The 13,877-nt window shown below is 55.5% G+C and overlaps 1 protein-coding gene across 1 annotated transcript; it reads right to left on the bottom strand.

Moving 5' to 3' along the window:
* Positions 1–506: 506 nt before the first annotated feature.
* AJUBA (ajuba LIM protein) lies at positions 507–13,676 on the bottom strand. The gene is made up of 8 exons (XM_032404734.1): positions 12,345–13,676; positions 9,482–9,583; positions 7,747–7,814; positions 7,550–7,612; positions 6,471–6,601; positions 6,331–6,382; positions 5,526–5,594; positions 507–5,060 (listed from the first exon to the last, which is right to left on the bottom strand). The coding sequence occupies exons 1-8, from the start codon at positions 13,378–13,380 to the stop codon at positions 4,935–4,937; spliced, it is 1,647 nt and encodes a 548-aa protein (XP_032260625.1). The 5' UTR covers positions 13,381–13,676; the 3' UTR covers positions 507–4,934.
* Between the last annotated feature and the right edge of the window lie 201 nt (positions 13,677–13,877).

Genomic DNA, 13,877 nt, shown 5'->3' on the forward strand with positions numbered 1-13,877 from the left:
TTATTTATTTATTTATTTGACAGAGAGAGACAGAGCACAAGCAGGGGGAGCAGAAGGCAGAGGGAGAGGGAGAAGCAGACTCCCCGCTGAGCAGGGAGCCTGATGCGGGGCTCGATCCCAGGACCCCGGGATCATGACCTGAGCCAAAGGCAGACGCTTAACCGACTGAGCCACCCAGGCGCCCCTCCAAATATCTTTTATAGCAATTTGCTTAAACCAATAGGGAATCCAGGACCACACATTGTATCATTATTAGATAGCTTAAGTCTCTCTAATCTAGCAGTTTTGAATTTTTTGAAGATCATACTGACTTGGAAACAAACTGAGGATTGCTGGAGGGACGGTGGGTGGGGGCATGGGGTAACTGGATGATGGGCATTAAGGAGGGCACTTGATGTGATGAGCACTGGGTGTTATATGCAACTGATGAATTACTGAACTCTACCCCTGAAACTAATGGTGTACTATATGTTGCCTAATTGAATTTAAGTTTAAAAAAAAAAAAAAAAAGGAAGAAAAAAAAATCATACTGACTTACTGAAGAGAGTTAGCCAGTTGTCCTGCAGAACGCCTCCCTTCCTAAGTTTGTCTAGTTGCTTCCTCTTAGCGTCTTTTACTTTCTCTGTTCCTGGCATGGTGTGTAAACTGTAAACTCTATCTAACATCTCGGGGGGGGGGGTGCAGGGAGGAGCTAGACTATACACTAGGTTGGGTTCTGTTTGCCTCACACCAGAACTGGTCGACTGGTTAGTGACACCAAGATCATTCCAGGAAAGGGTGATGCCAAGACCATGTGCTGAGAGGCTACTTGACAATGTCCAGTTGTCCACCAACCGTTTCACTTATCGTTTAACTCCAATAATCTTTGCCAGGATCAATCAGGTATTCAAGTTCACAAAATGCTGTTCTTCCAATTCTGTCATTCTTTCTACATTTGTTAGCTGGCCTTTTCCCCCTCCTCAATGAGGGTTCAAATTAATATTATGAAAAATAACTCCCAGCGGGCCAAAGAATGCATTTGGGGGCAGGATTTGTCTATGGGCCGCCACCTTCTGATCCACAGTGTAAGTCCAACAGTCTCCCCCTTGTCATCTGTCCCCTGCAGCATTAGGTCTTTTGTTTGTGACACTCAATTACTTTGCACTTGGTGACATGTTGCTTGTAATCTTCTCAGACACTTGATGTGCGTATTTGTCTCCCTGGCTAGACGGTGACCTCCTCAAGGGCAGGGACTGTCCTGCAGCGTCTTTCCTTTGCTTCTCCTAACGTGCTTTTATTGTCTCCTGGATTCCCTGGCTTTCCCACTAAAACTTTCCCTAGTTATTTATCATAATGAAGGGCTGATCTAATTTACAGTTTACTTGTGCTATGGGAGTCCCTGTGATGAGGATGAGGGCTGGAGTGGGAGGGAAGAGGGGAAAGAAGCTCTCTATTAGTTTTCAAAAGCGGGAAAGTCATTTTCCAGCTGCATGACCTTGGGTAAGTGCCCTTATCACTGTTTCTGTTTCTTCATTTGGTAAAATGAGGTCACTGGGTTCTCTCTAAAGTCACACCCCGCTCGGCTCTAAGCATACGAGTTGAACCTGCACCTTTTGGATGTTCCTCCTAAGCCATGTCTCCCTGCTTGTATAGCTCCCTGGCTCCCTTCACATGGGGCAGTGCTGTCCTTTCTAAGCCTAGGCGGACAGAATCTGCCTTGGACGACTCTTCAAACACCAGTTAGACTGCTCTAATCCATCCGTCCCAATGACAGTTTGCTCTTGTTTCCAAGGTCAAGCCTCAGTCCTTCACAACCAGGGCCAAGTGTGGATATCCCGAGGGCTCTACACCAGTAATTGGCATGGCGGAGGCCGTCTTAGGTCTTCCTTGGCTGTGAGGGAGAATGAAGAGGACAGAGGTTGCCCTTGCCATGGAGCCCCCTCACATTAGGCTCTGAATGACCCCAGGCCCACTCTGGGGTCTGGATCCTTCTAAACAACAAAATGCTTTTGCTCACTGGTTTTTCCAATCCTTTTGTCTCAGTTCTATCAGCCTCCTTTCTCTCTTGTTATCCCTTCTTTATAGGTACAATCTCAAGGACCTCCTCCAGCTGGCTTTACGTGCCTGAAAATAGCTTTCTCTACTTTCTTGACTGAGGACAGTCTCCAGCCTGATTACAAATGGAATCTTACCATCTCCCTGGCCTAGAGAGCTCCAGGTGGTGAAGGGGGAAATGGGTCTCTAAGGAGTGAGGCAGAGAGAGAACCACCACCAGCCTTATTCTTCACAAACCACATTCAGGCCTGTGGTGAACGGGGCTGACCAGAGCAAACTGCCGAAGTCGGCCCCTATACTGTGATTCTCATCTAGAGACACAAAATGGATCTGTAATTCTTCCATTTCCCCCTTTCCCCATCTCAGGCCTAGTGGCTGCTGATGAAAATCAGGTGGTTAGTTGGCCAAACAAGGTCTGCTTATTGCTGTATCCTTTGCAGTGCCCCAGGAATCTATCAGCTGTAGATATGAAACAGAACGACTAAAGATGAGCAGTCTCCCAGCGAACAGGAAGAAGGCAAACTCTTGCAATGCAGGGCACACTTGGGAGACTGCCACGGCCTGCCTTCCCTGGGCCTGTCCTCATCAGATGTTAGCACTTGTTTTTCCTCGGGAAGGAAGGAGAGAGTAGCCCCAGTGTCAAGAAGTCTTGGGAAGCCCCAGGGCTGGCACAGATGAGCATAGACCCAGAAAGGAATCAGCCAGTCAGCAACAGATGGGAGGCTGAAATCAGAGTTAGAAACGAAGGGTCGGAGCGGACACGACCCCCAAGAGTCAAAGAAAGGATGGATGTAAAGTTATACGTGCTTGCCTGGATTTCCCAGTCCTGGAGCGGCCTGGTGAGAAAACTGCCCAGTCAGAGTCTTTGTATTCACTTATTTAATAATAATAATAATTCAGAAGAAGCAATCCCAGCTGTAGACCAGGTTATCTAGTTTCAGAACATTTATCACTCCAAAAAGTGCATCCCCTCCGGCAGTCAGTGGTATGAATGTGAGCTCTTCCTCTCAATCATACCCTCATGCACAGGCCTCTTCTCTGCGACCCCAGCTTGGCTGACACAGCCACCTTAGAATAACCCCTAAATGCGGAATTTCTGTTCTCAGGAGTCACCATTTCCAGTATGAAACTCTTAGTGACAAAGAATGAAGACTAAGGATCAAAGATTATCAGATTAATTTGCCTAAAACCAACTCACCTAGAGACAATTAGTCTCAAATATTTATCAAATCTGCAGCATTTCAAAAGGATTTAGCAGAGTCACCCTTTCACTTTTTATTGCTCTTGTCTATGTAACCTTTAATTGTTAGCCAACTGAATATGCCACATGCTTGTTCATTTGTTTAGAATACATTGGCATTTTTAACAGCAGGAATGCAGAAGTTAGGCCAAAGCATCAAAATCATATGAGCTCCATTACGTTTTCCAAGGCATCTAATTTGTAAAGGGATATTAGATTAAGAAACACAAAAAATGATACACAAAATGTCCGTACCAATTAATTATATTTATTGCTAGGAACTTTAAACTTTTTTGAAAAATGTTGGAAAAGTAGGTAACATAGGAAAAGATGTCCGTAAAAGTAGGAAACAATCTCATTTACAAAGTGCTGCAAATTTGATAAATTTATGTTGGCAATAACTCAGAAGTACTGTTGGAGGAATAGATATAAATCCTTAAAACACCCAAAACATAATAGAACACCTAAGTGAACACCTAAACGGTTCCCCAGATGGAACCAAGCTTTTGGCAAACTGGTCATTAAGTGACGTAAACTTTGGCAGCTCTCTCTGCCCACGGGTCCTGTCCCCGCGCTTTCAATAAAACCATCCTTTCTGCACTGAAAAAAAAAACCCACCAAAAAAAACCAGTGAAGTTGAAGTGTGTAAATGTTCCATGAATTGGCTTTAAGGGACCAATTTTAGCCAAACGGACTAGAGCCAGGTCAAAGCGTGTCGCCCCTCTGGCTCCCCAGAACCTCAGGGCTTGGGAGTTGCAGTGGCTGGAATCCTGGATCCCTCTGCAGGGTGGCAGGTCTGGAGTGGTGGGCTCCTGTGAGGGGACGGGGATGACAGTGTCCTGAGAAGAAGGGAGTGAGAGAGCGAGTGTGCCTCTGCGTGTGTACAGTGGGCTGGAGGGCTCCGTGCGCCCGCACCTGGGCGCGTGGCCTAGCCTGAGGCCTCCTGCACCATTCGCCTGGAACCTCCACCCCCAAAGACCCACTCGTTACGTCCCCGAGCCGAGGAGAAGAGGAACCCAGGACAGGCACCCACCCGGCCTTCCCAGGCCCACGTGAGTCCCTGAGAGACATGCAACACAGGCAGCAGGTCCACCCGAGCTGCCCCCGCTTCCCAGCACAGGGGTGAGCGGCTCCCCTGGTCCTTAGAGAGAAGGTCACCAAGAAACAACTCATGAATAAGGTCCAGTTTCCACCTCTTCATCCAGATACAGAGATAAGATACTGTGGTAAGAACCTGCTGACCCCGTATCTGACCCACGTGAGGGGTGCAAAAGAGTGAGGAGTGTTCATAATGTCCTCTCTTCCTATAATCCAAAGCCAGAACATTGCTTGGCTTATGCATAAACGGATACTGGAGATACAGACTAAAACCAGACCTTTAGAAAGTCCTGGAACCTGCCTGCGCACGCCTGAGTGTATGCTACAGCACAGGCTGTGCACGCGGGAAGCAAGCCGGTCGCCCCACCGTGGCAACCGGAAGGGTCCTTCTCCACAGTCCATTTGGAATGTCGTATCTTTGGGTCTCTGGCCCGTGGGGCCCTCCCCAGAGGACTCTTCTGCCTGACCTGGGAGCACGTTCCTGGCCTCGGCTGGCCTCAGAGGGGCCCTCTGGCCAGAGGACTTTGTCAGGGGTGGCGAAGGCAGCAGCGGTGACCGCAGTTCAGATATAGTTGGCAGGGGGCTGTCGGGCACTGAGCCGCTGCATGTGACAGCCGTGGCAGAGCAAGTGCCCATCCAGAGGGAAGCAGCAGCAGCCTTCCTCGTCACTCAGCTGCATCCGGCAGTCCTAGGGAAGAAGGACACCTAGTTCACCTCAGCCCGGGCACCTCGGACATGTTGGGAGTCTGCCCTGCTCCACACCAGCCTCCTAAGGACTGGAAGAAAGGGGGTGGGGTTGGAAGCGACGGACTCCCAGAGAAGCCCGAGAAAATACCTCAGTGGGACAGCAGGTGTCGCTGCTACAGCAGAAATAATGAGCCGGCCTCCCATCTGCAGGGGTTACCAGGAGTCCCCAGTTTAGTCTTGCCTCTGGGGAAGCCAGATGCAGAAAGGACTAAACCCCCAGGACCAGAGAGCCTGGCTGGAGGACGGGAGGACGGGAGAGATACTGGGGACGGGTCGGAGTACCTTCCTGGTTTCCATGCCTCAGACCTCTCCTACAGACTCGGGCAGTCCAGGGTCATGCCTCTTCCCCCAGCCCCGTTCCCCTGCTCCAGATTCTCCTCCAGGAGCCCCGGCTCCTAGCACTCACCTCACAGTGGTAGCACTCAAAGTGATAATCTCGGTCCATGGATATCACCCTCACAATGTCCTCACAGCCCTGAAATGATGCAGACCCCCGTGGGATGAGCGTAGCACAACCCTGATTCTGCCCTCCCCGCTACGGGCCCCTCCCCACCCCAGTGCGAAGATCATACGGAGGGCCTCCAGAGAGAGCGCTCTGCAATCGTCTGTAGCTTTGAGATGGCCTCTGCAAGTCCTCCTAGAGCTTTCCCCTCCCCTTCCTTGGTGCTGCCTCCAGAAGGGCATGTCCTCTCACAGTTTTCCCTCCGTCCAGCAGCTCTGGCCTTACCTACCTCTCCGAGCTGTGCGGAGGGAAAAGGGGCAGGCAGCCTAAGTAAAGTAAGCTAGGCTGGGGACGAGGAGATCCAGTAGGGTCTGGTTCCTCACTGGCTTTTGGATTCTCTCCCTAGGCAAACGTGTAGCACACATAGCATAAATCATTGCCGACATCTTCCTACCAGCCCTGAGGATTCTTCCCACCTTTTTCTAGCCCCTACATCTGGGATCTAGTGACCCTGACCTCAAAGAAAGGAAGTCTCCTCCTCTGGACTGGGAGAGACGGGATGAAGCCTGGGCCCAGTGAGGCTGTCAGACATGTCCAGGCCCGGATGTTAGGGTCAGGGTGGTGACCCTGAGAGCAGAGTCACACGGGAATCTTCAGAGTACATTCCTCAGCACCACCGCCTCCCGCGGGAAGCCGGGCCGTATGTCCCCATCCCCTTCCCAGGGGCAGCGGCACTGTCTGCCCCGCAGGAGAACCCAGACATACTGACCTCTGAGGGGAGGATGGGTTGGCCACAGGCCGCACACTTAGGAGCATAATTTCTGAAAAAGAGAGGGCAGAGAGAGAGGAGTTGAGGTTGGGGAACCCCCGAGGCCAGTTCCACACCACATCCCATGGGGGTAGACTCACTTGTGGTAGTCAGTGACACAGTACACCTGGTTGGAGAAGTCCACTGTGAAGGGGATGCCATCTAGACACTTGTTGCAAACGATGCATCGGAAGCAGCCTGGGTGATAGGACTTCCCCATGGCCTGCAGGATCTGGCTCACGGGGTGGGAGGAGAATCAATCAGTCTCCCTCTAGTCTCAGTTCTCCAGCTACCCATGGTGCTCCCCACTGCCCCCCAACCTCATCCAACTCCCTGCCCTCCTCCCAGAACAATGCTATGTAATCTGAGGGGCCTAGGACTCTTAAAACAGAGGCAGGGGGAGTGCCTGGGTGGCTCAGTCGTTAAGCGGCTGCCTTCGGCTCAGGTCAGGATCCCAGGACCCATGATCGAGCCCCGCATCGGGCTCCCTGCTCAGCGGGAAGTCTGCTTCTCCCACTCCCCCTGCTTGTGTTCCTGCTCTCGCTATCTCTCTCTCTGTCAAATAAATAAATAAAATCTTAAACAAACAAACAAAAAACAAGCAGAAACCTTGAAAACGGTCTTAGAGAGCATCCAGGACAGTGGTTCTCACCCCAGGCTGCATATTAGGATCACCGGGGGAGCTTGTAAAACCCATCAATGCCTGGGCCTCACCGCAGAAGTTTTCATCACAATCTCTGATGACGACCCAGGCACTGGTCATATTCTTTACTTCTTCCCAGGTGATCTGCTAGGGTTGAGGACCACTGATCTAATCCTATTCCTCCTTCATATGGAAAAAAAAAACCCAACAACAACCCTGAGTTCTAACTGAGCCCAACCAGTAGCAGGAAGGGGATTAAGACCCAGGACTCCGCACTCCTAGCTTGGCTGTGCGTGCAGAATAAGGCAGGGACCAGATCACAGAGGCTTGGGGATGGCAGGATTAGGGGTCCAAACTTGACCCCACCGGCAGAGGGAAGCCACTGTAAACAGTTGCTCTGGGGAAGAGTGAGAGGAAAGCGACTCATGCAGTGATAGGGTTCCTCCCTCCACCTTTCCTTAGTACCCACTTAGACCCTGGTTCTACCCATCAGCTCCCCCAGCCTCAGAGAGTCTCAGCTGACGACAGTTTGCTTACCTTCTCCAAAATCAAGTGACCACAGACACAGCATTTCTCAGCTGCCTCCTGAAACCCTGAAAACTAGGGACAAAGAAAAGACCAAGGGAGGATATTATAAGTAGAGAACGACCTGATGGGTGGAACCCCAGTGAGCCGCCAAGAAGGGGGGGTGCCAGCATGGGAGCCATTCCAGGCCCGGGGGACCCCTCACTCACCAGATAATCTTCCTCACAGTACACGGAACCATTGACGCTGTAGAAAGCCTTGCAGCGCAAAGTTCGCCCTAGAAGCAGCAGACAAGGGACTGGAGCCATCCCAGGGTCCGTGTACAGGGCGTCCCCGCCCCAGGGTCACTGCTCTCCAATGTCGCATGACGTATTTAAACCTGGACTTCAGTGCCCATGCTCCTCACTGCTGTGTGTCCTCCCTCTCTACACAAAAATCCCATCTGGCGCAATTCCAATTTCCTTTGGTCTCATTCCTGCCAACTTCCCCTCTCCTCTGCTCGCTGCTCCTCCAGTTCCTGCCTCAACAGTTTTCTAGGATCCCGCCCTCCCTCGATGAGTGCCCCCCTATCCAGTGCATGCGGAGCCACCAGGGAGAGCAAAGCCAACCCCAGGCTGGGGTGCAAGGTGAAGGAGCTCTGAACAAGGTGCCATCCAATGCCCAGGGTGGGGGTCGCTCTGTTGCAGGCCTTGCCCTCTGGGACCTTCCAACCGAAGGGCCTCTGCCTATGCACAGCCATCCTGCTCTCCTAGCCCTGTCTGTCTTCTTCCAGGGACAGGCTCAGTAGAGGTCAGGAAATATTGGCATTACTGTTGGGGACAAAGTGCTTTGCTTGGGAGCAAAGTCATTTCCCTTCCCCCCTGCACTAGACTGCTCCCCCAAGCTTAGAGGAACCCAGAGAATCCAGGATCTTCTGTGAGCAGACAAGGCATGTGACCAACACTTAGGAACTGCTCCAGGGTGTCTAAATTGTCAGGGAGAGGGGAGGAGTGAGACCCAGGGTGGAGAACGGGCAAGTGTGCCACCTCCTCTGCCCTCTTCTGATCAAAATCTCTTCCACCTCTGCCCAATGGTTTGGAAAAGCTGACTTAGAAACTCATGAGACACAGCGCGGGTACAGAGAGGGAAAGAGGCACACCCAGAAGAGGCCCTATACACAGGACAGACAGATGGAGGAACCTAAGAGAACCAGGCAGAGGTGGGGGGCGGCAGGGGGCGGGGGTGCTGGTGGTGGCTGGAGTAGGGGAGAGAAAAGCTGAGTGCTGGAGTCAGACAGGCAGAGATAGGAGATTAAAGGTTTAGCAAAGGAATCAAGAGTGGGCAAGCAGTGGGGAGGGGTAATGAGGGAGGTGAGGGAAGGGCTGCGGAGTTGAAGCCCCTGGGAGCACCCCCCCCCAGGCGGGCCTCCTGAGCTAACAGTGGCGGGCATTCCTGGAGCGTGATGTCATCAGCTTGGCATGGCCCTGTGGCCTGCACTCCAGCGAGGTGGCTGAACTCTGACCAGCCAAGAGAAAACCCCCTCTCTCCGCCCCCCAGGGCTCCCCACTCCCCCAGCCCACCCCCACCCTTCCCACATTCCAGTCTTTCACTGTCGCCCCAGGCAACTCAGACTGCCCAGGACCAAACCCCACCAAGGAGAGGCCGAGGAGGCCGGGCTGGAGTCCAGGCTGGGCAAGCAAGGAGGCAGAAGAAAGAGGGAGGAACAGAGGGGAGGAAAAGAGGCTGAGTGGAGGAAGGGAGGGCTGACCCCAGAAAGCAGACGCACCATGGGGGCTGGAGAGCCAGAGGAGGGCAGGTGGGGCAGCAGTGGGCAACCAGACACATGGGGGCGGGACCCGAAGAGGCACAAGCTCTGCTTTCCCCGGGCCCTTGAGAGTGTGTATGCGTGTGGGGCGTGCCTGAGGCCTCAGCCTGCCAGTGCACAAGGCCTAGGGGTCCACTCACCACAGGAGCAGCAGACAAAGCACTGGGTGTGGTAGAGGCTGTCCAGGGCCTGGCAGGCGTTGCTCTGCCCATAGATGCCTTTGTTGCACTTAATACAGGTGCCTGAGGGGAGAGAAGAGGTTGTCAGCATCACACCCGACACCCCCAGCTCAAAACCAGGGATTCAGGATCTTTCCTGACTGCTCTTTCCTGATTGTTCCAGAGGACCACCAGTCCCAGACTTCCTTTGATGGGCTCCCTCCTGGGAAGAGAGGAGAACGAGAAATGGAATACAGCAAGGTCTTGGCTGAGCAGACCCATCCCTGTTTACTGATTAATCAACAGATATTTTCTGAGCATCTATTTTGTGCCTGACAAAAATATGGTGCCCGATACTGTGGAAAATTGGGAGAGAGTCAAAAATATGGTCCTTGACCTGCAAATGTGCAGATTCTGTCAGGGAGAAAAGACTAACAGGCAAGGGTATGACCCCCGTTGCACTGTGTGGGACAAAGAGTCAGAGATGCCAGTCCATAATGGCCCAGCAGTGGCCTCCTAGAGGCCTAGAAAGCCTCTCTGGGACCTCAGTTTCCCCATCCGTAAAACGAGCTGCTGTATGGCTTCAGAATGACTTCTTACTGCTCCACACCTCTAGGTTTCCAAGGATGGAAAGACGGATATGGCTCAGCAGAGGGCCCTATGCAGAGGGGACCATGTGAGCATGACTCCTGTGGGGAGGTGGCTGCTAAGAATGTAGGGTGTGTTCCAGGCACTGGAGGTTGCACAGGAAGGTGGGGGAAGGGTGACAGAATCCCTAAGGTCTCCCTGAAATCTATCACGGGAAGGACAGAGCTGAACTGCTCTTCTCTGACACCCCCCCTCCTAAAATACATACACCTGGCTCTGGCACCCACCTTTCCTGGGTGTGTTCTTCCCTCCCTCCACTCCCCAATTCCAGGCTCATGAGTGAGGGCTAGGGCCTGTCTTTGGGGAGCAGATCCCAACGGGCCCGCCTCACCCCGCCCCACCTCTCCCCCTCGGCACACTGCCATACTCCTTGCCTGTTGGGGCCCATCCCAGTCTTTGCCCAGGGGCTTGGGAGCCCGTGCAGCAGCTGCAGCGACTGATGGGCCCAGGCCTGTCCTGCTCCCACCCTCTGGCAGCTGGCAAGGCTGGAGCCAAGGAAGAGGGCCCCTAACTAGGGGCCAGAGTAGGAGGGTACAGTCAGGCTGGGAATTCTGTCAGAGGAGGCAACCTGACTCTCAGGGAGAAAAAGCCTCTACCTCTGGGGTCAAAATGCCCATAAGACTGAGCCAAGATTGCCATGCCAGGGGGGCCCATCAGAAGCATTTCTTTGGGAAGCCTTGGACATTATGGGAAGACAGGTGCAAACTGCTCAGACATGTCCACCTAGCCTCCTCTAACCCAGCATATCCACACCTAGGTTCTTCCTGCCATTTTATTGTACTCTGTCCAAGCTCCTTTCTTCCTTTTCATTCTGATGGCTTGGCCAAAGAGACTTCTTTGCCCTTAACTGCCACTTCTCATGGGCCCCAAAAGGAAACTGCTAAAAGGACCTGGTCACTTAGTCTCCCTTGACCAAAGCGTCATCTACTCTAGGTTTTCCTCTCTTAGGATGGGAGGATTGGGGTTGAACGGGGCAGGGAGGGCCCTGTCGGCCTGCAGCCCTGCTACCTCTCAACTTCCGCCTCAACCTGCCCTCCCTGGCTAGGTTCCTCTCCCTCTCCCCATTTCTAGCCATAGAGGTCTAGAGCATGGCGTCCAGGGCAGACACATGGATGGTGGGAAAGGTGAGGAGAGGCCCAAGGCCTTCCATTTCTTTTCTTCCCACCGTATTAGCATTTCTTTATATAACGAAGTGGTGGCTGTGGGTCTTAGCTAAAAAGATCCTTCAAGATCCCAATATCCCCCGGTAGCTGAGACATATAATCAATCAATACTCCTTAAAGGTAATCGCGTGCGGGAGAGAGCGAGGGACCAGGTTTCCTTAACAGCGGCAGAAAATAACGTGCCATTTCTAGCCTGAATTCTGAGCAGGTTGTGGCCCAAACTGAAGGCCAGGTTATTCCTGGCAGTTACACAGGGTCGTTAACCTGCTAGGGATGCTAGTGTCCAGGTGGTCACGGCTTCTGCCCAGACTTCCGGAGGATGGGGAAAGTAGAAGCGGACACCGCCAGGTCTCCGCTTAAATGCCCACGCACGCAGCAAGCCAGCAGGACTGGGACGAGCCGGCGGCAGGGTCCCTGCTTTCCGTCCCAGAGCGCTTCACCTCCCTCCCAGGCTCCATTTCCCCGACCGCGGCCACGGCTCCGCGCGTGTTAGCAAACAGCACCCCCCACACACACACCCCGCCCCACCGCACCCCACCCTCCGCCCCGCGCCGCGCGGCCGGCCCCGCCCGCGGGCACCTGGAGCGCCCGGGCAGGAGCCGGCACGCACGCGGCCCGCCCGCCCCGCCCCCCACCCGCGCATTCCCCGAATTCCTGCGGGCGGAGCTTGGGCCCGGGTGGGGGAGCGGCGCGCAGAAGCCTGCAGGGGCACCGCCGCCAAGGGGGGAGCAGGATGGGGGGATGCTCTCACTCCCCACTTGGTCCCCTCCCGACGAGGCCTCCTACCACGAAAAACGGAGGCTCTAAAGCTTCAACTGGGACTCACGAGATAATCAGGGGGGTCGAGAGTAGCAGGAATAAGGAACCCCTGGTCCATTTGAGACCTGGTGGGAAGGGGAAATCCCTCTTGTCTCTTTTCTAGCTCCGCGTCTCCGCCTCCGACTTCCCGGCGCCGGCAATTTGGGCCGTCGGGGCAGTGGGGAACGAAAGCGGTGACGGGTCCCGTCCCGTCCCTAACCACTTCTCTCACTCACCGAAGTAGTCCTCTCTGGCCTCCGGCTCCCGCATCCGGGCCCGGGCGGCCTCTGGAACGAACGGACCCGGCGGCTCCTCGAGACCCGACGGCTCAATCCCCGAGGGTTCCCCGCGGGCGCCGGCTTCTCGCCCTCCCGTGCCCACCGTCAGGCGCAGCAACGCTGTTAGCTCATCCTGGTATCGGGCGCCCGCGGCGCAGTCCCCGTAGCCGGTCACTGAGTGTCGTCCGGGTTGCGCCCCGCGTCTCTCCAAGGGCCCTGCCGCTCCCACTCCGGCCCCGGCTAGAGCTCCGGGGCTGCCCAGGGCCGGGGGATATGAGTGGCGGCTTTCCTGGCAGCCGAACCCCGCGGGCCGGTGAGCGCACAGTCGGTCCAGGGCAGCGTGGAGCTCCGGGTAGGCGGACGGCACCCCTCCAGGGGAATAGCCCGCTGGAGCTCCAGCCAGGGGAGGGCCAAACAGGCAGGGCCCGGCGGGCAGGGGGCTGCCGTGGCGCTGGTCGTAGCCCATGCTGATGCCGCTGGTACGATTGCTGCAGGGTCGGCTACCTCCGGCTCCGCCTGCCCCCGCCCCGTCCAGCAGCAGGCTGCCGCGGGGGCTGGACGGCTTGCTGGCGTCGCTGGCTGAGCTACTGGCGAAACTGGAGCGGGGGCTTAGGGCTGGGGCCGTGGTCTCCAGCCGAAAGTCGGGGGGCAATGACTGAGGTAGAGGCAAGGCCCGGGTGGGAGGCGGCCCCCCGGGAAAGGAGCCTTCGTAGCGCTGCGCCTCAAAGGAGCCGCGCGGGTTCCGCTCAGCGTCCAGGGGGCCCTGCTCCCGGGCTGGCTCCAACGGCTCATCCCCAGGTCCCCCAGTAGCTCCACGGGGCCCTGATTTCCTAGGAACCCCCAACCCACTCAGGCGCCCCTTGCCCGGCCCGGGGGTCCCATCAGACCCAGACCGGCTAGATTCACCCTTTCTGCGGCCGAACTTGGCGCTGCCGGAGTCCGAGAGCCTTAACTTCTCCAGCAGGCGACTGGCTTTCTCCCCTAACCGCTCCATGCCCTCGGGCCTGGGGCCTCCAGCCCCCTCCCCGCCCGGCACCCTGCAGCGTCTCGGCGGCCGCTTCTCTTTCCCAGCGGCCGGACTCCGGTTCCCCGGGGGCACGGGGTAGGCACAGGGGTTTAGCCGGCGGCCCGGATGCCCGGCGCCGGGAATCCCGCAGCATCCCCCAGCGAGAGGGGCTGCTTCCCCCCGCGCATCAGGGGTTAAGCGGAGCTAGAAGGGCCTACGGCCGCGGCTGTCCCGTCCGCAGGTCTGTCTGTTCACGCGTCCACTCGCCCGGCAGCCCCACTCTCCCCGGCCCCCGCCCCCCTCGCTCTCACACTCAGCACAGACCGAACTTCTCTCCCAAACTTTTGTCTGCCTGGCCGGATCTACTTTCCGGGAGGGGCGGAGCGCTGTGTGCGAGAGGAACGGGGGTGTCTGCGCAGGGATCTCTCGTACGCCGGCGAGGGTGGGTGCTGCTGATGCTAACTGTCCTGGACGTGGAGACCCGC

The sequence above is a fragment of the Phoca vitulina genome, unplaced genomic scaffold (genome assembly GCF_004348235.1).
Source record: "Phoca vitulina isolate PV1807 unplaced genomic scaffold, GSC_HSeal_1.0 scaffold7, whole genome shotgun sequence".
NCBI classification, from domain to species: domain Eukaryota; kingdom Metazoa; phylum Chordata; class Mammalia; order Carnivora; family Phocidae; genus Phoca; species Phoca vitulina.

Bases quoted from the DNA above. Each gene is read 5' to 3' on its own strand.
- AJUBA (XM_032404734.1), bottom strand. From the start codon at position 13,380: ATGGAGCGGTTAGGGGAGAAAGCCAGTCGCCTGCTGGAGAAGTTAAGG. The intron at 6,602-7,549 runs GTAAGCAAACTG...CCCGTGAGCCAG, and splicing joins GTCACTTGATTTTGGAGAAG to ATCCTGCAGGCCATGGGGAA. The intron at 6,383-6,470 runs GTGAGTCTACCC...TCTCTTTTTCAG, and splicing joins TGTGTCACTGACTACCACAA to AAATTATGCTCCTAAGTGTG.